The sequence below is a fragment of the Cydia splendana genome, chromosome 17 (genome assembly GCF_910591565.1).
Source record: "Cydia splendana chromosome 17, ilCydSple1.2, whole genome shotgun sequence".
In the NCBI taxonomy this organism is placed as follows: domain Eukaryota; kingdom Metazoa; phylum Arthropoda; class Insecta; order Lepidoptera; family Tortricidae; genus Cydia; species Cydia splendana.
The window spans coordinates 4,747,768-4,771,375 of record NC_085976.1 but is presented as its reverse complement, the minus strand read 5'-3'; the positions used below and the strand labels follow the sequence as shown (position 1 = coordinate 4,771,375).

Below are 23,608 nucleotides of genomic sequence, written 5' to 3'. Positions count from 1 at the left end.
GCAGGACTGTTTGAGACTATGGTAAAATTGCTTCAATCATTGACATTCAGACATGTCAATAAAGTCTTTGGATAATGTTGCCATTCGAAATATGATTATCTATGAATAATGCCAGCATAGCGTATATCAATGTCTGATTATATTCTTTAACGCAACGACACAAAGTCTAATCTTGATTACCATAATTTAACTTTTTGGCAAAAAATGTTTCAAGTTGTTCTTGCCCTGCTTTTATTTTTTTATAACTTGAATGGCGGAGACTATCAAAAATTGATTTATTGCTTGTCGTATAGCTCTTGTTTTCCTAATAATCATTTGTAATTTGATCTTAATTAGATTAACATAGCTCAATATTTACTTTATTACATAAAATGTGTCGTAATCGTGTTGTAAACCTCTATAAAAAATCTAATTAAAACTACTTGTCAGACAATCATATGTTAGTAATTAGTGATGTCAGTGTTTGTTTACTAATGACAGTTTCTGTGAAAATCTTGTTATTTTTCAAGATTTCGTTATGAATATTCCGGAATCGACTGGAGAGTCATCGTGTAAGCGACAAGAAAATGGCGACGCATCAGCAGGTTCTGATCGCCCACTTAAAAAGGCTCGTTTCGCGTGGCAAGTTAAAGGGAAATATCACTTGAAAAATGGTACTTCTGATCCTGGAAAACCCTCAAATGCTACTTCGAACGAGTTAGACAGGGCTAGCTCGTCTTCGGATAACGAAAACGAATGTATAGACGCCGTGGGTAACACGGAACAAAATTTGGAAAGATTAGGCGACTACTTATTGAAACAAGATTTCAATACGCTTGACTCGGTTATCGCTGATTCTGAGAGCTCGCTGTTGAAGCCAAGCACAAGTTTATCATCCGAGAAACTGCCTTATCCTAGATATGTGAGCTCATTTGACAACGGTAGCTCTAACAATAGCATGTCCTCCAGTGCAAACAGTCAGGAGAACAGATCTATCCCCATGTCCATGGTCGTGTCGGCGTCCTACAGTGAGGACCAGTGTATAGCGCGGTGGCAGGCCAGACAGGTATATGGATGATTTTATATTTTGCTTAACTTATTAGAATTTTTTATTACATTGTAGTATTAATAATAGAAGAAAGTTTATAAAGATTTATGTGACCACCTGATTATATCGCCAATAGGCGAGTGATGCCGTGAACGTCCCATATAGACAAGAAATTTCAGATCAGAAATTAGGATTAATTAGTTGTTATGTGCTATAATATTGTTAGTAAGGTGGATGGTGGACATTTTGCAATCACGAAGGCAGTACAGATGGGGCCAAAGACCTGAGAAGTCTCTAGATTACTCTAGTTGCGCGACCCGCAGCACTCACTCTGGAAAGTTGCCTCTTGTGTCTCATAGACTCGCAAAATATAAAAACTTACGAACATCATGGGTCGTAAGGTTGTCAAACACCAAGTGCACCTATATTCAAGAGCAAAAAAATGGCTTCTCAAGCAGGCGTTCTACAACCATAGGGAGTTATTCTCTAGTCTAGTACATAATTGTAAGACACTAATAATAACTATGTAGTTTGTATATTTTAATGTTGACATGTAATTGCATACTACCAATAAAATGAATATGAATATGTTGTACTGCTACTCAATATTTTTATTGTGTATTGAAAATAGGGTCATTAGACTGGACGGTAAACTGACGCAATGACCCTATGTAAGTTATACACCGTGTTTTTTTGATTTCCGTTAATTTCAAGGGTGCATACCTGAGCTTAAATCAAGTAACTTTCCCAAAGACACCGATATTCTAATTAACTCCATTTCGAAGATAATCAATATTTAATTTTTTTCCTATAAGGCCTCTAAAAGCTTGTACACTTGCCTTAAGGCCGGTTTACATATTGATTAGTGTTTAGAATGAGTTCATACATTTGCTACTAAACTTAAGTAAAATCTCGGTCAATCGATGTTTGAATTGACATTGATATGTCACAGATTTCAATTGTTTGGTTTAGTTAAATGTAATGCCCGTGTTACAACAACGCTATATGCTACATTTAATTACTTTTTAATATTAATTTTTCTGAAAAAAAAAGCAAAATTTTTTTTTTTTTTCAAAAATACCTATGCCATTTAGTTTTCTTAAACGTACTTAACCATACCCCGAAGTTAACGGATTTCAATAAAAACACGGTGTACATATACATGTCAAAATTTTGTTAGACAAAGGACTCGATTGTAAATGAATTAAAGTCCCTTTATGCTCTATCAAAGGATATTTTCATGTTACCAAGTCTGTACAAGCTTCATCTCATAATTTTCTTAAAAACATACTAAATGTCTTTCCAGATGGCCAAAGGATTTGTGGACAATACAATAAACCGTGTATTGGATTCATGGATGGTCGCCCCCCTGCCCACTGACATGGACAACAACCGCTTCCTGGCCCTGGACGTTGCCGAGTTCATCAACAACCTGCCCGGTGACAACAGCATTGAAAACGAAGGCATCCTCATGGCCATATCTGCACACGGCTTACAAAACACTTCAAGCTCAAGTAGCAATGAGGACAGTCAGAATGAAGAGCAAGCCTGCAGTTACATGAGCGTTAAAGATGACGCCTTTCCTTCACCTCCAAGTAGCCCCATACAATCAGATGATGGAATAAGAACTGAACCTGTAAAACTAAAACAGAGTGATGATGGTGCCTCAAATGAACTGGACCTGTCTTGGTACAGTGATGACAAAAGAAATATAAATAGTGAAACACAATTTTCTTTCTTCCCCGAGTCTTCCACTTCATCATATCAATACTTCGCTGAGTCGGAGCCGCTTCAGCCGTCCAGTATTGACTATGATGCAAGTGAGAACATGAACTCTAGTGGTGCTGATATCATGACAAGTCACTATGACTTCCTTGATGCTGCTGTTTCTTTTGCAATACAAAACAAAGGACTGACTTCTTTTGGATCTGATTATGGTTAAATAACACTAAAAACCCCATTGACAAAAAAAATTAAATTGAAAAAAAATATGTAAATACTGGAAAAATTTAAAATTGAAGAATAGTTCAAAACAACTTTAGACTTGTCTCCAGAATTAGAAGTGTAAACTGGCAAATCCAGGCCTGTATGTTATGAGATTGCCACATTACCATTTAATGCCATTTATTTCTTGTAGTTTTTATGATTTAAATTTACTTTTACATATTTACATGGCCCCATGCCTCCTCAACAATATTTTTACATAAATATCCCAGAATTACAATTACTCTGCCTGTCAGATTACTCTTCTTAATTCTAAAATATTCTAAATCTAGACAACTGGGACTCCATATTTTTCTTTATTATTAAGGATCACTTGTAAGTTTAATCCAAACCAAGAATTATTAAAGTATTGAAGGTATTTTTCGGAGGTACATACGGGCCTTTTATATCACTGACATAGGATCTATCATACAACACCTTGAAATAGTATGGAACCTGAAATATTGCCTTTTGCAAACTGTTGATAACAGCAAACTCACCAAGTCATCCCATGTATTATAAGAAATGAACATTTATTTGAGGGGGATGGATTCCAAGACCAAGGCTCGGAACCGGTTTTTTCTTTATGAACCGGTTTATTCTTCATACAAAAAATACGGGCATTATTATGTTCTTAGGTTTATTATTTCATATTTAGTGGGACAATCTAATAATACGAAGTTGTTACCTAAATACATGATTCAGTCCCTTGTAAATAGCATAAAATAATTAAAAAAAAATATTGGGCTATTATGGGATTAAAAATAAAAACCGGTTCCGAGCCCTGATGGATACTTAATACCTACCCATTACATATTATTGCCGTACCTTCGTGGGAGAGTAAAGACGTTGCTTTCTATTTCCGTAAATGTTATGAATAATTTTATTTTAACGCAGTTGTATGTTGTACTAAGTGTTAATGGTAGAACTAAAAATAAGTTTCTCAGTAAGTTCAAGTACATGTTTAAAAGACTACTGTTGCATTTTGAATTGTGAATAGTTATTACTAACTTAATATCAAAGTACAGAGGTTACAAATATATTAAATCATATCAATTAATTTGACTGGTAGTGTATCTGGTTACTGGATAAACTTCAAAATAAATGCAGATGTTTTCGTTTTATTTTTACTTTGTTGCTGAGTGTACTGGGATAAGGTTCTATCGGAACTTAACTTACAGCTACATGTGCAGCTACACAGTTTGTGCTTTTTATGCAAGTTATGTTACATAATATTTTAATTGATATATTTTGTCTAGCTAGTATGCCTACAACCATTTATGAAAGAAGTTCATGTATAAACACTTCTGTAATATAGTTTTAGTAAAAATGTATGCCATACTGACAGTGAAGTCAATAAATGATACTCAAGAATTTTTATGTGACTTTTACTTTTGTAAATTACTGTGGTCAACCACCAAGTTTTCCTTTCGCAAAGTTTTAAGATTTGAATATAAGTTAGGCTAGCCAATGCATAGTTATTTATTTTACACTCTACACCCTATCGAAAGATAAAATGAATAAGAACTACCAAACATGTACATTCATTACATTGGGTCTATCTTGTGCCATGTATGCAAATCATGAATCTAGGATATACCTGGATCTGGCATGAGTGGTGGGGGTAACTGACAGAATGGGATAGTCTTATGTGGATGCTGATACGCAATAATGTGTCAACCCACATTAATTTTTCAATAAGATGTCAACTCAAAATATTAATGCTTAAAGTTGACATTTTATTGCAAAATGGATGTGGGATGACTCATTTTTGCTAAACACCATCCATGTATCTTTTCTTTCAGTAGGAGTAGCAGCGAAAGAGCTATTATTGTTTGTCCTTGTCACAGTCTCACATTTTATTTGTTCCCCATCTTTTTTTTAGTATGGATAATGGTGGGCAACAAATGAATTCGACCAATCACAGTGTCGCATTTGCGTATGTTTCTAAGTCAAATGAACGGGTAAGCATTTCAAAGGGAAAACCAATCGTTGGGGCTATTCGATAAACGACAAAGCTAAGCCATTCAAAGGTTTTTTTTCCTGGGAAGCGGTGGACGGGTCCCTGGTTATGCCTCAGACTAAACTAAACTACGAATTAACCTTTTAACCGCCAGCAATTATGAATCGAGCGTGCTCGTGTCGCCACCGACAGTAATTGTACCACGCAGAGTAAGATTGGCATAGTTACGGGAGTTATAAATGTGCTGTAAAAACCAAATCAGATCTTTGTCTTATTTATCAGACTGTGGCGAAATGAGCTGGATATGTTATGTCTTATATATCAGACTGGCAGTTAAAGGGTTAAATATAAAAAACCTCACCAAAGTCTCCTGCCTCTGAATGGAATTACTTAATTTATTTAGGCTCTCAGTCGACGGCAGTCAACTTTTTTTTTATTAAATTAAATTAAAATTTCTTTATTAAAGACAAGATATGGTCCATACATTTGTTAGTTATTGCTTATTAGGCTGTTCAAGATCCTGAAAACGTAACATTAAATATAATTTTAAAGGTATTAAATATTCATAGAAAAATTAAAAAAAAATATGGTGTAAGTATATAAAACATGTCAACAAATGTACTACTTGTAGAAATTTATCTTAAAGTTATTTTTTCAACAAGTTAGGCAATTATTTATTAACAAAATTTTCTCGAACTTCCTTCTTTATTGAAAACGAAAAAAAATGTATAAATAACTATAGTCAGACTGTAAAAACTCTGCAGCGTTTTTGATAGCCCACGCAGTGCAAGTGTCATTTTAAACGTCAAACTTCTATGAAATTATGACGTATACATAACACTTACACTGCGTAGGCATGGCGTAGGCTATCAAATCCGCTGCAGACTTTGTTTGGTGCGACTATATCGTAAAATTATGTCGCTCTTTAGAGCCCTTCTTCTATACATGCTTAATAAGATCACATTATAAAAGTTTTAATAAAGTTAATACTTTGCTTAAAATAAGTTTTAGAATAACATAGAAAATTGACAAAAAACGAAAAATCAAGGTAAAATTGTAAAATATAAAACAATATTATAACCAAACTATTAATTTTTTCAAAACTTTTATATCGTGATCTTATTAAGCATGTATATGAAAAGGGCTCTCGAAAGTGACAAAATTTTACAATAGTTATTTATACATTTTTTTTTTTCGCTTTCATTAAAGAAGGAAGTTAGAGAAAATTTTGTTAATTAACAATTGCCTAACTTGTTGAAAAAATAACTTTAAGATAAATTTCTACAAGTAGTACATTTGTTGACATGTTTTAAATACACCATAGTTTTTATTTTATTTTAAAATTATATTTAATGTTACGTAATCGCTTTTTCACGCCACACGTTTTTCCCGAAAATGAGGCGCGGAGGGCTGTGATCAGCGTTGAAGAAAAAGTATAAATAATGGAGATACAGTTCTGCAAGTAGAGAATGTTTTATTGGAAATATCCTCTTATTTTATAATATTAATTTTGGTTTCTTAAATATTAATACTTTTTGAGATATTGGGGAAATAAAAAATATCTATTTTTCCCCTTTTTTTTGTTTATAACTTTTGATATTTTTTGTGTGCTTCGAATACATTTTTCTAGGCATCATGACGAATCTAATGCGGTATCACACGTATTTATCTCGAACAGACTATATAATTTATGTTAGTAACAACAGTAACCCAATAAAATATTTAATAATTTATAAACAAACGTAACTTTGCCCGCTGACCCATTGCCCATAACAAAGGACAATCTAGCTTATTAGCTATCATGTTTATAAATTAAGGTGTTCACAATAAAAATCAATTATCTCAATAACAATTTTATTATTGCTTGTTATTATTATTCACATAATACAAAATAAACTATGCACAAGTTGACCATTGATGTCGTTCTATTAGACTTTTCAAAATATTATTTTAACAGCTTTTGCAAGTAATGTAACACGTATTTTACATGAAAATAATAATATACAAAAGTGGTGGCAGTCTCCGCGAGTCTGTTATGATCAAAACAATTAAATAGTAAAGACAAGTAATATATATTGTAATGATGTGTGTTCTTTCATGTTTTATGTTTCTTTTTGTACAATAAAGTATTTTACTACTACTACTACTACTACTATATATTTTGACTCTTCCAGTGAGCTCACTAGATGGCGTTAAAATTTAAACGGAGTCAGTGCTGTGTGTTGTGAGTTGTGACGCCTTTAACAACGGCAAATAAACTTTATGTGAAGATTACTGTCTTTATTATTCACTTGTATATGGTTGTGATGTTCACGGCGATAAATAATTAGCACGATATTCATTTAATCATGGCCGAAACCTTATGCTACCGCTAGTTATAAGTAACTGTACATTTCTTATTCAGAAAAAAATATTATTGAAACGCAATATATTTACAGATCATTTCATAATATTTCTAATTGTTTTCAGATTAACTAACTATGTATGCTGTTTCGATATTATCAATTAATTCTATCGTTAATACATAAATACAGGTTGAATCTCCTTTGCGAACAGAACGTCGGCAGGACATTGTGCTACTAAAATAAAATTACAGCACAGGATAAAATTAGGTACAAGAAATTTAATATAATTGCTTGGAAATGGAGTTTAAACTTCCAATAAAGTAGGTACCTCAGTCGCGTCGCTTCACAACCATTCACATTTTTAAATATCTGAGGTTTTCATGAATAGTCATGATGTTAAGCATCTTTTAGTACCTACGCAATTTTTAACAGTATTGCTTTGTCTTGCATTATTGGAAAAACTGCGTAAGCTAAACCATGTGTTGATTCGTTATGATTTAATTCCCGTAAAACATAGTGTATAAAAAACAATTGAATATAATAGTTATTATTTACATGGAAATCTTGACACGTACCTATAAAATGTTTTCTAAAGTAGGTATAAGTACATGATGTAAACAAAAAGTACCTGTGTTTCGGTAGCTTTATTATCATTGATTTCCCAATGACTACACACAATTGTGGTTTGACTTTAAGCCTCATATATATAATCTGTAAACTCGAAATTTGATTGCCCACATAAAAAAAAAAAAATTTCTATATCCATTTATAATTTCAATAAATTCTATTGTCAAAAAATGTCGGACCAAATACTGGCCCACCAAATACTGGGCCAAATACATAGTTTGATAATTTGAAGTTATGGAAGAACATAATCCAGTATCTTACAAGTATGTGTCAGAGTAGTTACATATTATATTAGTCATACATTGCAGTTCATCAACTTTTTACTTACATGTAGTTTTTTACCGAATGATGTAATATTTTAGTTTTAAAACATAGTTCAGAGCGTCTACTGGCGTTAGACCAAGAAAAGTCTGCAGCGATTTTGATAGCCCACGCAGCGTGTTATTTTAAACGTCAAACTTCTATGAAATTATGACGTTTTAAATAACACTTGCACTGCGCGGGCTATCAAAATTGCTGCAGACTTTTCTTGGTCTAACTCTATATACTACGAACCATTATGTTTGTTCGTGTATTTGCCTCTCTGTCGCCCATTGAGCGATGGAGTTACATAAACATAACGAAATAGGGGTATAAATTAACATTGAAAACATTCAACATAAAACATGTAAAGGACTCACAGATACCTTGGCATATTGTATTAAGACAAAATAAAATTTGGCGATTTGATAGGTCCATAAAAACGTGTAAATACATATCAAATACATTTGTAAAACTATTCCAATTAATATATCCCGCAATAATTATACGTAAAGTCATAATTTAGATATTTTAGATCTCCAACCGATTTAAGAAACCCGAATGTTCCCCACACAGGTTTAATATGCAATTAGATATCGTCCTTATAAACACTGACAAAGTGCTTGCTTTCGGTAACGTCACATGTAGATACATTTGCTCTGAATTTACCTACGATCTTACGGCTATCAGGCACTAAAAAAGACGGCCGAAACCCGTCCAGGCAAGATTTACACTCGTCATTGGGTAATCTACTAGAAGACAAAACTACTTACACATATTGAGTTATAATAAATTGTGTTCTCAGTCTAAGGGTACCACTTCATTAATTGCTAATACGACCATTTCTAATTCCATATTAAATATTAAATATGGAATTAGAAATGGTCGTATGGTCGTAATAAGACGCTAGTAGCATTAATTTTATGCTACTAGCGTCTTATTATCAACCAACAAGTTACCTTGTGCTGGGAACAACACAATAGTACAGTTTGTGTTACAAGGGATCAAAATGATATATTTCCGTCAAGGGCGTACATTGAATCCTGAATGAAGCGACGGATTCTACAATAGAATCCCGAACGTAGTGACGGATTCTAAAGTAGAATCCTGAAGCGTAATGAGGGATTCAAGTGTTAACGCCCAAGACGAAATAATTTTGATACCGTGTGACACATACTGCTTTTCACATCAACTATGAGGAAAATAAAAAAAATCTTAGTGTTGACACTACAGTGTTGCCACTTTTTAATTTCTACTCTTTTTTGCCAGGCTGTACATACGATGTTCATAGTTAATTATATTAATATTTTATACTGGCAATGAAATGTCGTTGAACAGAAAAGTGCCACTTTGATCCCTCCCAGCAGGGAAGAGAAATCCATTTTCCGATTAGGTGATGTGAAATAGTACATTACATACCTAGGGAGGTAAATTCGATAATGCTCCAGATCGCAGGTGTTTGTGGCCGGAACCGAAGGTGAGGGTCATAAATATGCGATCTGGGGCTTTTACATTTACCGCCCGTGGTTTGTATAAAGTTTTAAGTCTTGCCTTGGCCAGGAAGTGAGATTTTCTTCCCGTCCCGTGGGAAGAAAATCCCACTTACGGGCCTAGGGTGACATAAAAGTATATTGTTTGGATTGTGTAATAAATAAAGTGTATGTGCGCGGAGGTGGCGCTCCGGCGGTCACAACCGGGGGCCGAAATATTTCTTAATCTCAGTCCATTACAACCTATACAATATATATACAATCGATAAAAAACACAATAATGCTAATAATGCTATGATTAAAAAAATCTCCAAAAAGTTAAAAATTGACAAACACATTTTAACACTCTTATCCTTATCAAAGCGTAAGTATGGATTCGTCGTATGTCGTATTTACACGTACGTAATGCGCTTAAGTTACATGCAAATCATAGGCTCGACATAGTAAGTACAACGGCTTTATTAATTCATTATTACTTATTGACTATAATAGCAAAATGTACAATGGGCGCTTGCGACAATCGCGACTGTCGCCGGCAGTCGTGCGACTATTTAATCGCAAATGGAGGCCAACTCGCGCCGCCGTGACTATAGTTAATGTGTACCATATTCAATATACGCTTGTACACCTATAGCTCACAAAATCTTGAAGGCGGAAATGTAATTACATTAATTCATTATAATCATTATTAATAAAACATATTTACAATATACACATAGACTCAAGCAACACAAACACGGCGTAGAAAACAAATTAAAAATTCCTCTACCTAAATTGTGCTGCCAAAACTGCGATTCCGATTAACATTCAATTGCTTTATTGGATATGCCTAATGCGATCATTCCAGCGGCCTTCCATTCGTCTTCACATCTTACCATTAGATTAAAACTAGTCTTAATGACATTAAACAGACTAGACATAGTAGGATCGTCTGCATGTTCGTCATTCACACTCAATTACTATAGCACGAGAAGTAACCTTCCATTCCGATAAAATGCACGCATCTTCCATTCAATTAAGGTAAATCACCTATCGTTTGACACCTGTAGCACCATTTTCAGAATTGTAAACAACGCGTGCCAATAATGGGTGTCTACAATGGGTAGATTTACTACTTACTATACTCGAGATCGATCTTAAACAGACTACAGTCAACACAGAGGCAGACATTTACTTGTGCGACATGAAAGCGACTCCTAGAAACAATCCACCAATCAGTTTGATAATCGCTCCATGAGGTTCTATGAGAATTAGCCTGGTCTTTTGATGGCAATCAATGTATATTGAGTTGTTACATTTAGATGATTCGGACAAAACTCAACATAGGCTCAGAAAACTTTATTAGGGCAACATTATTTGCAGGTCTGTCACAACCAAGGCTCCAACATAAGTGCCAAATGGAGCGCAAATAGGTTTGGTGAATCTTAAGTATCGCTTCCATGTAACCGTAAAGCCCTGTCTCCATATTGCGCGGCAAACTATCGAACATTGGCTCGCGAGGCAGCCGCGCGCAATGGATACCGGGTTGGCTCGCGAGCCATCAGATCGATATGGAGACAGGGCTTAACTTCCATGCGTGAATAAATTAAGAGAGTGAATCACAGAGTCCATTTAGTGGAATAAATACTTGTGATGCGGCGCGCGCCTCGCGCTAGGGCTTAAACTTGACCAGCGGGATGTTCTTGGAGTGCAGGCACTTGTCACAGACCCACTCGGCATACACTTCCGCTGTGAGCAGCTGGAAAGCCGGCTCCGTTAGGCCTGTGCAGCCCCTGGAATGAAATTTATTTTATTTTATTTTATAGCCTTATTTCAGAAAAGGTACATTTTTTTTATACTATATCTACAGTTTTCCTTAATCTACATTCTACGGTAACCGCTTCTGTGTGCATTTGGGCAAAGGCCTCACCCAATTTTCTCCACTCTTCCTCATTATGAACTAATCTGGTCCATGTTTTTGTTTCTGTCCTTCCAGCCATGTCTTGGATTTCATTGTGAAAGGTTAAATAGATGACTAATTAAGTGTGGTCTTATGGTCTTTGTATGGCCAAATTGATGGTAATTCTATTGGCAGTATTCAAATTGACTTGGTCCACATTTATATTCTTTAGTCAATCAATCATGAATGTTCAGATCGAAAATCAGGTTGTCGGTTTTGTACCAGTTACTATAGATTAGATCTTGTTGTTGAATGTTAGTATTATTTAATGAACTATTGACTTAGATTTATGAGAATTAGTACCACATATGCAAATGAGGGAATGTGGGGTGACAAAAAAACGAGAAAATTAATTTTAAAGCTTAAAGGGGGTCGGTACATGAAGGATTCTCTGAATTGAGATAAATAAGGCCAACGAAACACATAAGTTAACAAAACGGCGTTTGAGGAAAATAGTTAACAGAAATTACAAAAAACATGTGTTTGGATAAACAAAGCCTTTGAATAGTGGTTTCAAGTTACTCAATTTTAAAATCTGTTTTTAAAGAAATAATATTTCTGTAATAGATATGTTAATAGAGTTGTTTACAGTTACATATAGACAGCGTTGTTATTTCAGGGTCAATTAATAAGTAGTAATTAGAAAAGCATGTCTCACCTGTGGAACCAGAAGTTGCATCCAGATTCACAGAGAATTGCTTGGTCATTATCATGTACTTCTTTGTGACATACTCCACAAGGGTATATGGGAGGAGCATTTGGGTTCTGTGGATTAAACACCATTGGTTGATCTGGGGGATATACTTTCCCAGCACTAACAGGCATTGGCTTTGGCCCAAACATGCCCATTCCTTGTCCCATCGGGCCCACTCCTTGCCCTCCGGGCCCGCCCATTGCCATGCCACTCATGCCTGCCAGAGGTCCACAATTCCCCATATTACCAGGGCCCGGACCCATCCCCATATTACCACTGCCTCCCATTCCCATGGGGCCTCCATGCCCCATGTGGCTGCTTGAGTATGGCGGACCCGGGCCCATTGATGACATTGGACCATTTCCTCCCATAGGACCTCCTCCCATGCCAGAGCCCATTGGACTTCCATGTCTTATCGGACCACAGTGACCTGGTCCCATTCCACCGCCTTGCATTGGGTTTGAAGACATTATTGAACTGCTTGGGCCCATAGAACCATTAGAACAACTGGGACCCATAGGGCCATTCATTCGAGGCACATTCATACCTGGGCCTCCTCCACCCATAGGGCCATTCATTGGCCCATTCATGGAACCTGCTCCTAGAGGACTATGCATGGGTGGCCCCATCGGACTGTTGCTCATATGGCTGCCTGCCATTGACCCCATATTCATAGGGCTTCCCATTGGCCCGGAAGACATTGGTGATCCCATTGGCATAGAATTCATAGGGCTCATGGGACTGCCCATTGACCTTGACGCTGGTCCCATGCCTGGGCCCATACTGTGATTGCTCATTCCCATATTTGGGCCTCCCATTGGTGACATTCCACCCATATGGCCCATCGGACTCATGTTGCCCATAGGACTGATACCCCGAGGTGGCATTTGCTGATTCATTGGGCTCATACTGTGGGGTAAAGGGCTCATGTGCCTCATTGGGGGTCCACCCATACTGTGCATTGGTCCCATCATTCCCATAGGGCCGTTTTGACTCATCATCGGGCCATTCTGGCTCATCATAGGGCCATTGTGTGAAATTGTAGATGGAGAGTCATCAAAAGGATTGGATGCGACAATGGTGTCTCCATATCCTGTTAATGGAGGAGGCAGCAGGTCCTGAGCGGTGGGTGGGGGTTGCGGTGCATGGGCATTGTTAGCATTTGATGTTTTTCTTCTCTTCTTTGGATTGCTTGGTGCTGGCGCAGAAGGCGTAGGTGTTTCCATGGGCGGCTTGAAGTCCGGCGGGCCTAGGCCCGGCCCGGGCAGCCTGTAGGCGCCGGGCATCCCAGCCAAGTTGTGACTCATCCTCACTATTATTCAGTGTCCACTCTAATAACCATCATGAATTTAGCTCACGCGAAATACACGTTCACACATAAAGACTTCGCATTGTCGCTAATAAGCGCTGTAACGTGCCAGGAGACTGATTGTGTCTATTTCTGTAATCAAAAAGACCATTGGTCAATAACCATAAAAATGGTAAGTGGGAGCAATTTTTGAATGAAAACACCTAAAACAGACGTTAAAAACGTCAGTTATTAGCTGAAATACCTCAGATGGGCAAGAATTGAAGCATGAGCTACATCTAGCAGTAACCTACGTAATTACACATGCAAAATGCACATTAAAGAAAGAATGACAACCTTACGGTCATCACAGGTCATGATGAATTAAAAATAGAACAAATAACTTACGGCATTATCAATTTAGCATCGGAATTACTGATTATTTTTTTTGTCCTCTTCAGAGACCCCAAGGCAGGCGTGCAACATATGACAAAATACCAAATTTAGACCACGTCTCCCATGAAGTTATTGGTTTTCACTGATTGTTCTTTACAAGAGTGTTGTCTAAAGACATGAGTAGTATACTTATAACCAATATTAATAAAGCATTGATTGCTTTTTTATTTACGACTCTCAATAATCCAAACAACACACGCCACATTCACGAAGTATTTTTATCAGAAAATTGCCGCTAGAGGGCGTAGTTACGTAACGGTAGCGTTCAGAAATAAAGAGTTCTTATGAATGCGTTCAATAGTTCGAAAGTCGAATATAAGTAAAAAGTATTTTTAATAAAAAGGAGTGTTTTATATCTGATTATTTATTTAAATCACACCTGTACCTGTATAATTAGAAGGTTGAAATTACTGTTTTGTTTTCGTTGTTTGTAAACGCAATATAAAAATTTTGCACATGGGGCACGTAACTTGCGCATTTTGAGACATCTAAACATTGTACAGATTATAGTTCTGCATCATGTAAAGAATGTAATGAAGAAAGAGTAGAAATAAGTAATACAACTATACTGCTCGCCCAAGTAACCAGCCCTTTTACTAGCTCTTTAATTACAGGTGCCGCGTGCAAGCGTCAACAAATTAATGTTAAGGCCTGTCCAGACGAGAACAATTTTTTGCCAATCTGATTAAATTGTCCGATCCGTCCGTCGTCGTCGTCATCCGTCGATTTTTGTCGCGCGACAAAGAGTGAAAACTTACAGTAGGCTAGAAAATTCAAGAAAGAGCACTCTGAATTTGGCAAATTCGTTACGAATCAGGCCTTATTTACAAACTTAGCGAACATTACTTACGTGCGCAAGCTGCTTTCTCTGTGTGTACGTGTAAGCACCAAAAAGAAGTAGTGTAGTAAGTATATACCTACAGAAAAGGGGACGACGACGATGGACACTTTCCCAAGTTTTCACAAGTTGTTTCTCTGTCCCTCTTAGCAGCGACATAGCAAAAAGTACTCGGCCAAAGGGTAATGTATATGCCAAAGGTATGTGGTGTTGTGTTCCTGGTGGTTTCCAGTGCTCCGAACTCTCCCAAGGACGGATCCTAGGAAGCTTGTAGGGTCGGCAACACACGTGTAACTGTAACTCCACTAACTCATTGCTTGCGATGGCTGTTTAACATTTTGGATGCCAACGACCGATATATCCGCACCGCAGGTCCAACGCCAAAGACCTATTAATCGGTCACAGATCACAGAGCAACATAGACCTACGTGCATACGCATAAAGTTCAATTTCAGTTTTGACACTTCGGTGACGTGGCGTCCGAGGGACAGCTTTTGTTTGACACGGCGTTGAAAAGGTTAATGTCAGGCACGCTTGTTTGCCACCGTCGTTGTAAAAAAATGAATAACTCCTAAAGGACCGTGTCGCAAAGCTCAGGTATTTGTCTGCTGCTGTGAAAGTTCTAAGCTGAATCGGTTTGGTTTACGTGGTTTTGTATGAAACTGTAGTCCTAAGGTGCAAGTAGCATAAATGTGGCTGCTTCCCGTGGCTTTAGGCGTGTATTCCACCTGTCCAATCCAATACCTTGGTCCAACGTCATTGCGTCTCACTCTCTCATTAAGCAAAATGTGAAACAAAATACATATTGTACAGGTGGAATACCACCCTAAGGAAAACATTGCTTACATTTTACTGGATTCTGGGCCAGTAAACTTTAACCCTTTTCCAGGCATAGTGCACCTAGCGACCGCATACTCGCCAATAAAATTTCAACCTTAGGAATCCGATTGAAGGTTCATATTCGATTGGTCTTTCGGGAAAAATTACTTGATCATTAAATGAATCCTCAATTTTAACCTTTTGTTTGACGCCGTGTCAAACACAAAAGCTGTCACTCAGACGCCACGTCACCGAAGTGTCAAAACTGAAATTGAACTTTATGCATATGCACGTAGGTCTATGTTGCTCTGTGATCGATTAAGTAATCGGTCTTTGGCATTGAACTTGCGGTGCGGATATATCGGTCATTGGAGTTTGTGCATCAAACTTGTAGTTTGGTGCGGCCTGGAAAAGGGTTAAACCAGTAGTCTAACAAGTTCCTTCTTTTTTAAAGTATGTAGCTTTAAAATATACTAAACTTTCCAAACTTCGTGTTAATATATGTAAATATAAAAAATAAAACAACAAATTTCATTGCATATTATTCTTTTTATATTTTTTTCATCAGTTTAAATGGAAAATACAATTTTATTTATTTATAATGTTGTCATTTATTTATTGTAAACAAATATATTATAAAAGATTTACATATTACTATCAAAACAAAATATTCACAAAATGGCAGACTAACCAAACAGCAACATTTTGAGCTAAACAAGAAAAGAGAAAGTTTGGCACTGATCCCATAATCGAAATTAATGAACATTGCTTTTAAGAGTTAGTCTGTTTGTCCAGATTTTGAATAGGTACCTTTTATAACGATACTTTTCACAACCTCTCTTCAGCTCAAGGGATTTGCGTGGTGTAATACTGACTACCCGCTGCGGGTCGCTCGCGACCCAAACCAACGGCTTCAAACAGTTAAGGCAACGCCAAAGAGAGCCTACCTCTTGACTATTGTATCTGTGGTAACTTGACAATTATAAGCTAATCCGCTGCCTCATTCGAACTCCAAATTAAAAAAAAAAACAACTACTCAGGACTTCCTTCATAATGGATAAAATCAACTCAATTTTAAACATTCAAACAAATCATCAAGCATTTCAAATTATAAAAGTACCTCTTCTATACCCTGCCTTAACAAAATTATATATATTACACTTAGTCAGTTGACAAAACAAAAATAAAGCAATGGAAGAGGGCTATGAGCAAAAGTAATTGCAAACATAATCATATAACTTTCGACAGTGTAGGATCGCAACAGGGTTGCAGCCGTCGACCGCAGTCGGGTCCCTTCCACTGTTACATGAAATGCCGAAAAGAAAAGTATAACTCATAAATTGTACACTTGTTTATACACTAATTTTTTTTTACATTTTAATAATTTAAAAACAACCAGTACTTGGTCGAGAAATTTATATCCATTTTTTTTTGTGTATTTTATATTTTGATGAAATATTTAAAAGCTAATTAACGTGAGCCGATGTCAGGATTCATAGCAAGTCGTCGTTCGCTCGAACCGGCTGGCAAGTCTCGACTCGAGCTTGTATAAACACATCTATACACAATAACACTACCGCATCGTCTATACATCTTGACTCGTATTATGCAGTGATATTTCGAGGGGCACAAGGAATATCGCAGCATCGTTCCGCGGCCGCTCACTCCGCCCGCCGCGGCGACGGTCTATATACATGTGGCGAGGCGCAGCGACGGCCCGTTCCACTCTACTGTACACCAAATTTACAATAACATTTGATCAGAATACGCAAACTCAACTATATCTAAAAATAAAAGTAAGGTAAGGATCTTTATGTAACGCCCGCCTTAGCCGCTACGATATCAGCTAATATAACGCATTACATAAGTTTGCACATGACAAATTAGCCACCCGATAACAATATTCTGTATTATAAAATAGGCCCGATTCATTGCTTGGTTAATAATGGGGTCAACGTGACCGGCCCGACATCTCGCGGTTCCGTGTTGGCGGACAACAACTATGGTGCTCAGCAGCAAAAGTTGCTAAGCGGGCCAGGTGTTCAAAATGATCTTGACGCGACTTTATTGTTAAGAGAATAAGAGCGTGTCAAGGTTATTTTGAACACCGCACCCGCTTAGCAACTTCTGCTGCTGACTGTGCATTCACTCGCTTGACGGAAGCTACATACATTCATCTCGCCAAGCTCGTGAACGCACCATCACAAGCGACGTGGCGCGTTTGTCATGCCGCAAAGAACAATACATATCTGGAATTAGTTCTAACTCAGTTTAAAAAGATGTGATACTAGACTCTAAATATATACATTGGACTATGATATTTCATTGAGATATTTTTCCTTTGTATAAGAAATATGACAAAATACATAACTTCCTAATTACTTAATCGGTAACAATCGAGCAACATTTGACATTTTCTTCCTCCCTTTGTGACAATGTATCGAATTTCAACATTAGGGATATCTTATTCATCTCATACAAAATATTGTTCTTTCAAAGAAGTCGATGTTAGATTGACAGCAACAGGAGACGCGGACGGGCCAACATGGCGGCACTAGTCTCGTGTTCCCGTCAAGCAGATTACAGACCAGCTTCGTCTACGAGAGGATATTAAATCTTTGTAAAAATATACTTCATGTTCTCATACACTAGTCATGAATCACGTGCGTCAATGAACAGTGCTTAATCAACGGTTCTGACATATGGAATGCATCTTACACAATATCCACTTCAATAAATAACAATTTCCCTGAAATTACTAACACAAGCAATCAGTATCTCATTGTGAAACAAATAATTATAATAAAACAATTCAGAGTGCTTAAACTAGTGGTAACAATAACATTTTTAACGTTTGTTCCTATCGATTTGATTGAGTTTCCTATTACCATTTTATTACCATTGTGATGATATTTCATAATTTCGATACTGAATTTTTAATTTGAGAAGGGCAAGCGATGTCATGATGAATAAAACACGATATGGGCAAAGTGTAGAAATTTACAATGAGAGTGAAAATAAATACTAATAAATAAAAATCCAACGAAAATTAACTAATATCATGACCACAAACATTGAGCATTTTAATGAGTAAAAAGCAATTAAACGACAACTATTAACTGAGCAACTAAAAGGCCGCGCAATTGTTGAATTGACTAACCAACTTGCATGTCGTGATGGAGTCACTTGTGAGCGAGCTCCAAAACAATTGACAATTATAGTGAAATAATAGCAACTTCATTTTGACACAATAATTGACAAAATTAACCGAAACAGTATCCTTCAACAAGGTTTCGTAAACCTATGCATGCTTGCATCATACTTATTATATTACAATGATAATAATACGTATACGCATATAATAACAAAGAAGTATATAATATGTACATTAAATGACATTAGAATTTAGGACGCTTCTGGCGTTTAGAATTGATTCATATGCGTTTGGAATTAGCTGGACTTGCGAAGTTGCCGCTCAACAATAAAACCAGAGTTACTTAACGCTATAAATCATTTCAATATGGACGTTAATATCAGGACAAAATATGCAAGACGGCTCTCCTCTCGCCCGGGCCGGTGGCAGTGGCCAAGCTCTTACTTATCGACAATATGACGAACCTTTAACCCTATTTGGAAATTTTAATGTTAATTTTGGATTATTTCTAACAAAGACTGACGTGTGACGAATTTCAACAGTATTTTAGTTAGATTTGACAGCAATTTATGGATAACGGCACGGCATTCCCACTACGAATTAATTCTCTAGGCAATGAAACCGAGAGTAGTAAATTATCTCTCGAGTCGTTTGACATTTCTTCTATGTAACTAGACTACACAGGCCCCTAATAACAATTGTCATAAGAAACACGACAAATTATCGTGTTACTTGTGACAATTGTCATTAGCTTCGCAAAATAAGTACTTATTAATTGGCGATATAATGGAGTTTTTTTTAATTAACATGTTGGTGGCAAACAAGCACACCGCCCGTAAGATGGTAAGCGGTTACCGTAGCCTATGGAGGCCTGTGACGTCAGTAACAGTGATTTCGACAATTGTCGCACCTGTCACCGTGGTGAAATAGGGGCCTGATATTTTTATTCGTTTATTGTTGTCACTGAAAGATTTGATTCAAAATGACATAATTTTGTATGCTATTGAAATGGAGGTTAACCCCCCCACTTCCCACGGACGATACCGATTCAGCAAAAGAGAATCTAATTCTAAATTTAAAAGGTCTATTTTTGCTGACAAATTTAGACTCCTGAGAGAGGGATAAAGGTTGTCGTGCAAGTATGTATAATTGTATATTGTGACTTGGTTTTTCCAATAAATGGCATGTCATCGAACTGCCACCGCCTCGCCCGAGCGCACTATATGTACTAAGAGTTTATTGTGTTCTGGAGGGTATTTCCGAAGAGGACCAAAATAATTTCTTACTCCTAGTGGATGTTTCGCACTGGCCGGTTATTGCTAACTTTAGGACACAAGTTGTATTGAATTTTTAACAGATTTCAAACCGTAAAAGCAAACAGTATCGACCGTCAATCTCAAGAACTTTAAAGCGTTTTATAATATTTACAAGATCTTTCAATGGCGATTAGAAGACAAATAAATATGCGGGCACAACAAGGACTTTATTATATATGCCGCGCGACGGATACCGGGACATTATATTTAAATACTATATACAACACGAACCTGGGCAAGATACCATAAAACAAAACAAGCGTCCATCTTTAATTGGATGGATTCCTTAGAGGGGACGAAGATGGACTAAACCTTACAAACGGCGAAGCATCGAAAGGATCGTGGACCATATTGATAATATACGAACATCACCGACTTAAGATGTTATAATTGTTTTCCAAGGCCAATAGTCTTAAAATTGACTTCAAAATTGTTGGTAATAGTAAAATAATTCAATAATCAGTATAAGCAAATTTCATTTGGACAACAACAACATTAGACGGCAATTATTTTCGAATGGAATAAAATGTGGACGAAAAAATATCAAGTGGACTATATTATGTAGATAATAATTTGTTTTTATACTCATATAATTTACACAAAGTAATAGATCTAAGAAGTCTGTGAACGTTGTGTTACAGCTTCTTATTACGGTATTCAATGCGTTTGACCCACACTTTTACTATATGCTATTTTGAAATGATATTACTGGAAATATGGTGAGTTACTGATGTATAAAATAATCATGTAAATAGAATTGTACGTATAATATATACAATTCCGAAATATATTTATGTATATAAAAGCAAGGGACAGTGTCATGAAGAAGATGATCGACAGAATTTATATATACATATTATTAATATTAAAAATAAGTTCATATCATAATTTCATTCTTACAGCTTTTTGGTTGACATTATTTTATCGTATTGTCCTCGAATTTAAATACAAACACTGGAAGTGGGTGATAATCAGCTTGCAAACATATAAACAAATATAAGGAGTGAAGTTATGTAAAAGCTCGTAGTGTAAAATAATTTGCTCTATTTTAATAGGTAATTACTATTTTATCTTCTTCTCATCAGAAGTTTGTGACGGTGCAGATGTTCACACATTACGGGAGAGTCATGCGTTACATTTCTGAGCGGCCGAGGTCGGCGCGTCGAGTAAAATTAATGGAAGAACGTTAAAACTTAAAATAATCTCCATATCAGATATGTCGACCATCGGGGACTCGGACCTCGACCGCGGCGTTAAGATGAGACATGGAATTCGATCACTAAAACTATAATAATAATCCTTAAAATCATTAACGAAACAATTATTGTATTCAGTCCACACGATTGCGAATCTGCAAACGAACATGGCACTGTGTAAAAATAGATCGGAACGCGGCCACGATCTCAATCGGCCTGGATCATCGGAGTCGCAACGCAGACTGATCGGAACGATGGCTGACCGCGACCGTGACCGTGCAGGACGGGGCGGTCCGGCGTCGCTCTCCCACGACACAAGGCACTCACTGTCGGCGGCCGGACGGCGCCGCGTACGAGCTTAGATGCTACGGCAGTATACAGTCCCTCGGCGACGGGCGGCGGGCGAGGCGGCGTGTCACCGTCAGTACGCCTGCGTCGTGCTCGCGCTGGGGACGCGCTCCGACTTCAGGTTACGCTGCAAGGGAAACATCAACATTACCTATGGCCATTTTTTAGTCAGAATTTATTTGGAGCCTTTGGTTAACTCTTTCAGTGCGCGGCGCATCATAAACCTTATCGCACCTATTAGGCAGTAGTCGCGCGCGTTCCGTGAGATCACATGCTACTCAAAATGTAGAATAGGAACAGTATTTTTAAGAAATTAATTACAATCTTCACTTACTGGAAGGTCCTTTAATCGTGTGACAGACTTGAAAATAAAAATAATAGCCTCATATTAGATATAACCGGGTCCAACACCTACTTTAATACAGCAATAGTCCCGTCGTATACATATAAAATATGATTAAAATATTATTATCTTTTATAATGGTCTACTCTACACTATGGTCTCTCTATAAGACCCGTGCATAGGGGGCAGCATAGGAGCCGTCAGATATTTGGCGCGAGCCGTTTATGCTTCCGATGTAGCCCACAAGATGTCATAACCTTCTATGCACAAGGAAACGTACCGACGAGAACGGTAGATGGTAGCACTTGCTTTGGCAATGTACATGTGCACATATGTTTCCGATTCAGGCCACAAGATGGCAGACCCTCCAACGCGCACGGCGCTTATAGACTAATGTGGTAAGTCGGCGGGACACTCACCAGCTGGTCGTATTGCTGCACCATCCGCTTGATGTGCGTGAGCTTGCGGTGCAGGTAGTTGACGCGGCGCTTCTGCGCCTGGTACTCGCCGTCGTTCTGCACGCGCCGGTACTCTTCCACGATGCGTTGTTCTATGCTCTGCAAGTTCATACCAGACGTGTTAATACGAGTAAAACTCTAAAGAGAGTGCAGACGAATATGATGTGGTTCAGATAGGCAACTCTTTTTATTAGCCCATTCATATCCTCCTAAGGCCCTACAGTACTTATTCAGTTCAATGAAATTTAAATCATATTCGATTGGAACAGAGTTGCTTTTGCTTTGTTTCGTTCAGTTTTTGAACAACGTAAAATCAACTCTATTTCTTACACTAAAGGTTAAAATTTCTGTGGCAAATATTGCAATTTTCATTTGTATGGCTGGGCCTTAGGAGGTTATGTCTCACTATTTTACGGCGAAGACTCAGCCCAATAGGGGGCTATAAATAATACGCGTGCCATCGTGCGTACAACGGTTGGTATTCCGTACCTGGTGCGGCGAGGGTGGCGGCGCTTTGACCATTTGCGCGACGCGCGCATATAGGGATTCGTATTCAGTCTATAAGACACATTCCATCGTGACAGACAAGCTGGTATTCTGTACCTGATGGTGCGGCGAGTGTGGCGGCGCGCGCTTGAGCTGGAGCTCGAGCGACGTGAACAGTTTGGCCACTTGCGCCACGCGCGCGTATAGGGATTGGTACTCGGTGTATAGTTCCGCGAACTCGTTCTTGTAGGCTCGCCGCGTACTCGAACTCGTTATTGGCGGGTATTGCCTGAAATGATAGATAATGTTTAGTATTTTCACTCACTGTAGTCTTTGCGGAAAGAGAAGAGTCATAGAATGTATTGGTTCCCTTATATTCCACGACTCTTTCTGCACAGACTCTAGTTCAATTTTTGTGAGCCTCCGACGGCTAATGTGAACAATTGGAAACGTTGTGTTTTCTTATTATTCCAGCCACGCAGAAATTTTGTGGACCACAAGCAGCCCTCATGACTAGTCATGATACTGTTTAAACCCC

General features: G+C 37.5%; 4 protein-coding genes and 1 long non-coding RNA gene across 6 annotated transcripts in view; 3 read left to right on the top strand and 2 right to left on the bottom strand.

The window, feature by feature from the left end:
• LOC134798741 (uncharacterized) overlaps positions 1-23,608 on the top strand; it is a 477,103-nt gene that overhangs the window by 56,806 nt on the left and 396,689 nt on the right. The gene's annotated exons all lie outside the window — the stretch shown is intronic.
• The window catches only part of LOC134798702 (tyrosine--tRNA ligase, cytoplasmic), a 109,595-nt gene that overhangs the window by 10,536 nt on the left and 75,451 nt on the right, over positions 1-23,608 (top strand). The window lies entirely within an intron of this gene.
• Positions 195-4,388, top strand: LOC134798641 (uncharacterized). Its single transcript, XM_063771002.1, has 2 exons — positions 195-1,045; positions 2,334-4,388. Exons 1-2 carry the CDS (start codon positions 518-520, stop codon positions 2,967-2,969), a joined length of 1,164 nt encoding a protein of 387 aa, XP_063627072.1. The 5' UTR covers positions 195-517; the 3' UTR covers positions 2,970-4,388.
• LOC134798640 (protein pygopus) lies at positions 10,177-14,350 on the bottom strand. Its single transcript, XM_063771001.1, has 3 exons — positions 14,065-14,350; positions 12,333-13,809; positions 10,177-11,507 (listed from the first exon to the last, which is right to left on the bottom strand). The coding sequence occupies exons 2-3, from the start codon at positions 13,673-13,675 to the stop codon at positions 11,387-11,389; spliced, it is 1,464 nt and encodes a 487-aa protein (XP_063627071.1). The 5' UTR covers positions 13,676-13,809; positions 14,065-14,350; the 3' UTR covers positions 10,177-11,386.
• LOC134798692 (RNA polymerase II elongation factor Ell) overlaps positions 16,299-23,608 on the bottom strand; it is an 80,497-nt gene continuing 73,187 nt past the window's right edge. Inside the window, exons 11-14 of one of the 2 annotated variants that reach the window (XM_063771070.1) lie at positions 23,188-23,359; positions 22,546-22,683; positions 22,118-22,144; positions 16,299-21,910 (exon numbers count right to left, since the gene is read on the bottom strand). In XM_063771070.1, the coding sequence (XP_063627140.1) occupies positions 21,857-21,910; positions 22,118-22,144; positions 22,546-22,683; positions 23,188-23,359 (391 nt within the window). In that variant the 3' untranslated portion in view covers positions 16,299-21,856. The remainder of the gene's footprint in view (positions 21,911-22,117; positions 22,145-22,545; positions 22,684-23,187; positions 23,360-23,608) is intronic. The other variant, XM_063771071.1, reaches the window with a different exon arrangement.

Bases quoted from the DNA above. Each gene is read 5' to 3' on its own strand.
- LOC134798640 (XM_063771001.1), bottom strand. From the start codon at position 13,675: ATGAGTCACAACTTGGCTGGGATGCCCGGCGCCTACAGGCTGCCCGGG. The intron at 11,508-12,332 runs GTGAGACATGCT...ATTTCATTCCAG, and splicing joins TGCAACTTCTGGTTCCACAG to GGGCTGCACAGGCCTAACGG.
- LOC134798641 (XM_063771002.1), top strand. From the start codon at position 518: ATGAATATTCCGGAATCGACTGGAGAGTCATCGTGTAAGCGACAAGAA. The intron at 1,046-2,333 runs GTATATGGATGA...ATGTCTTTCCAG, and splicing joins CGCGGTGGCAGGCCAGACAG to ATGGCCAAAGGATTTGTGGA.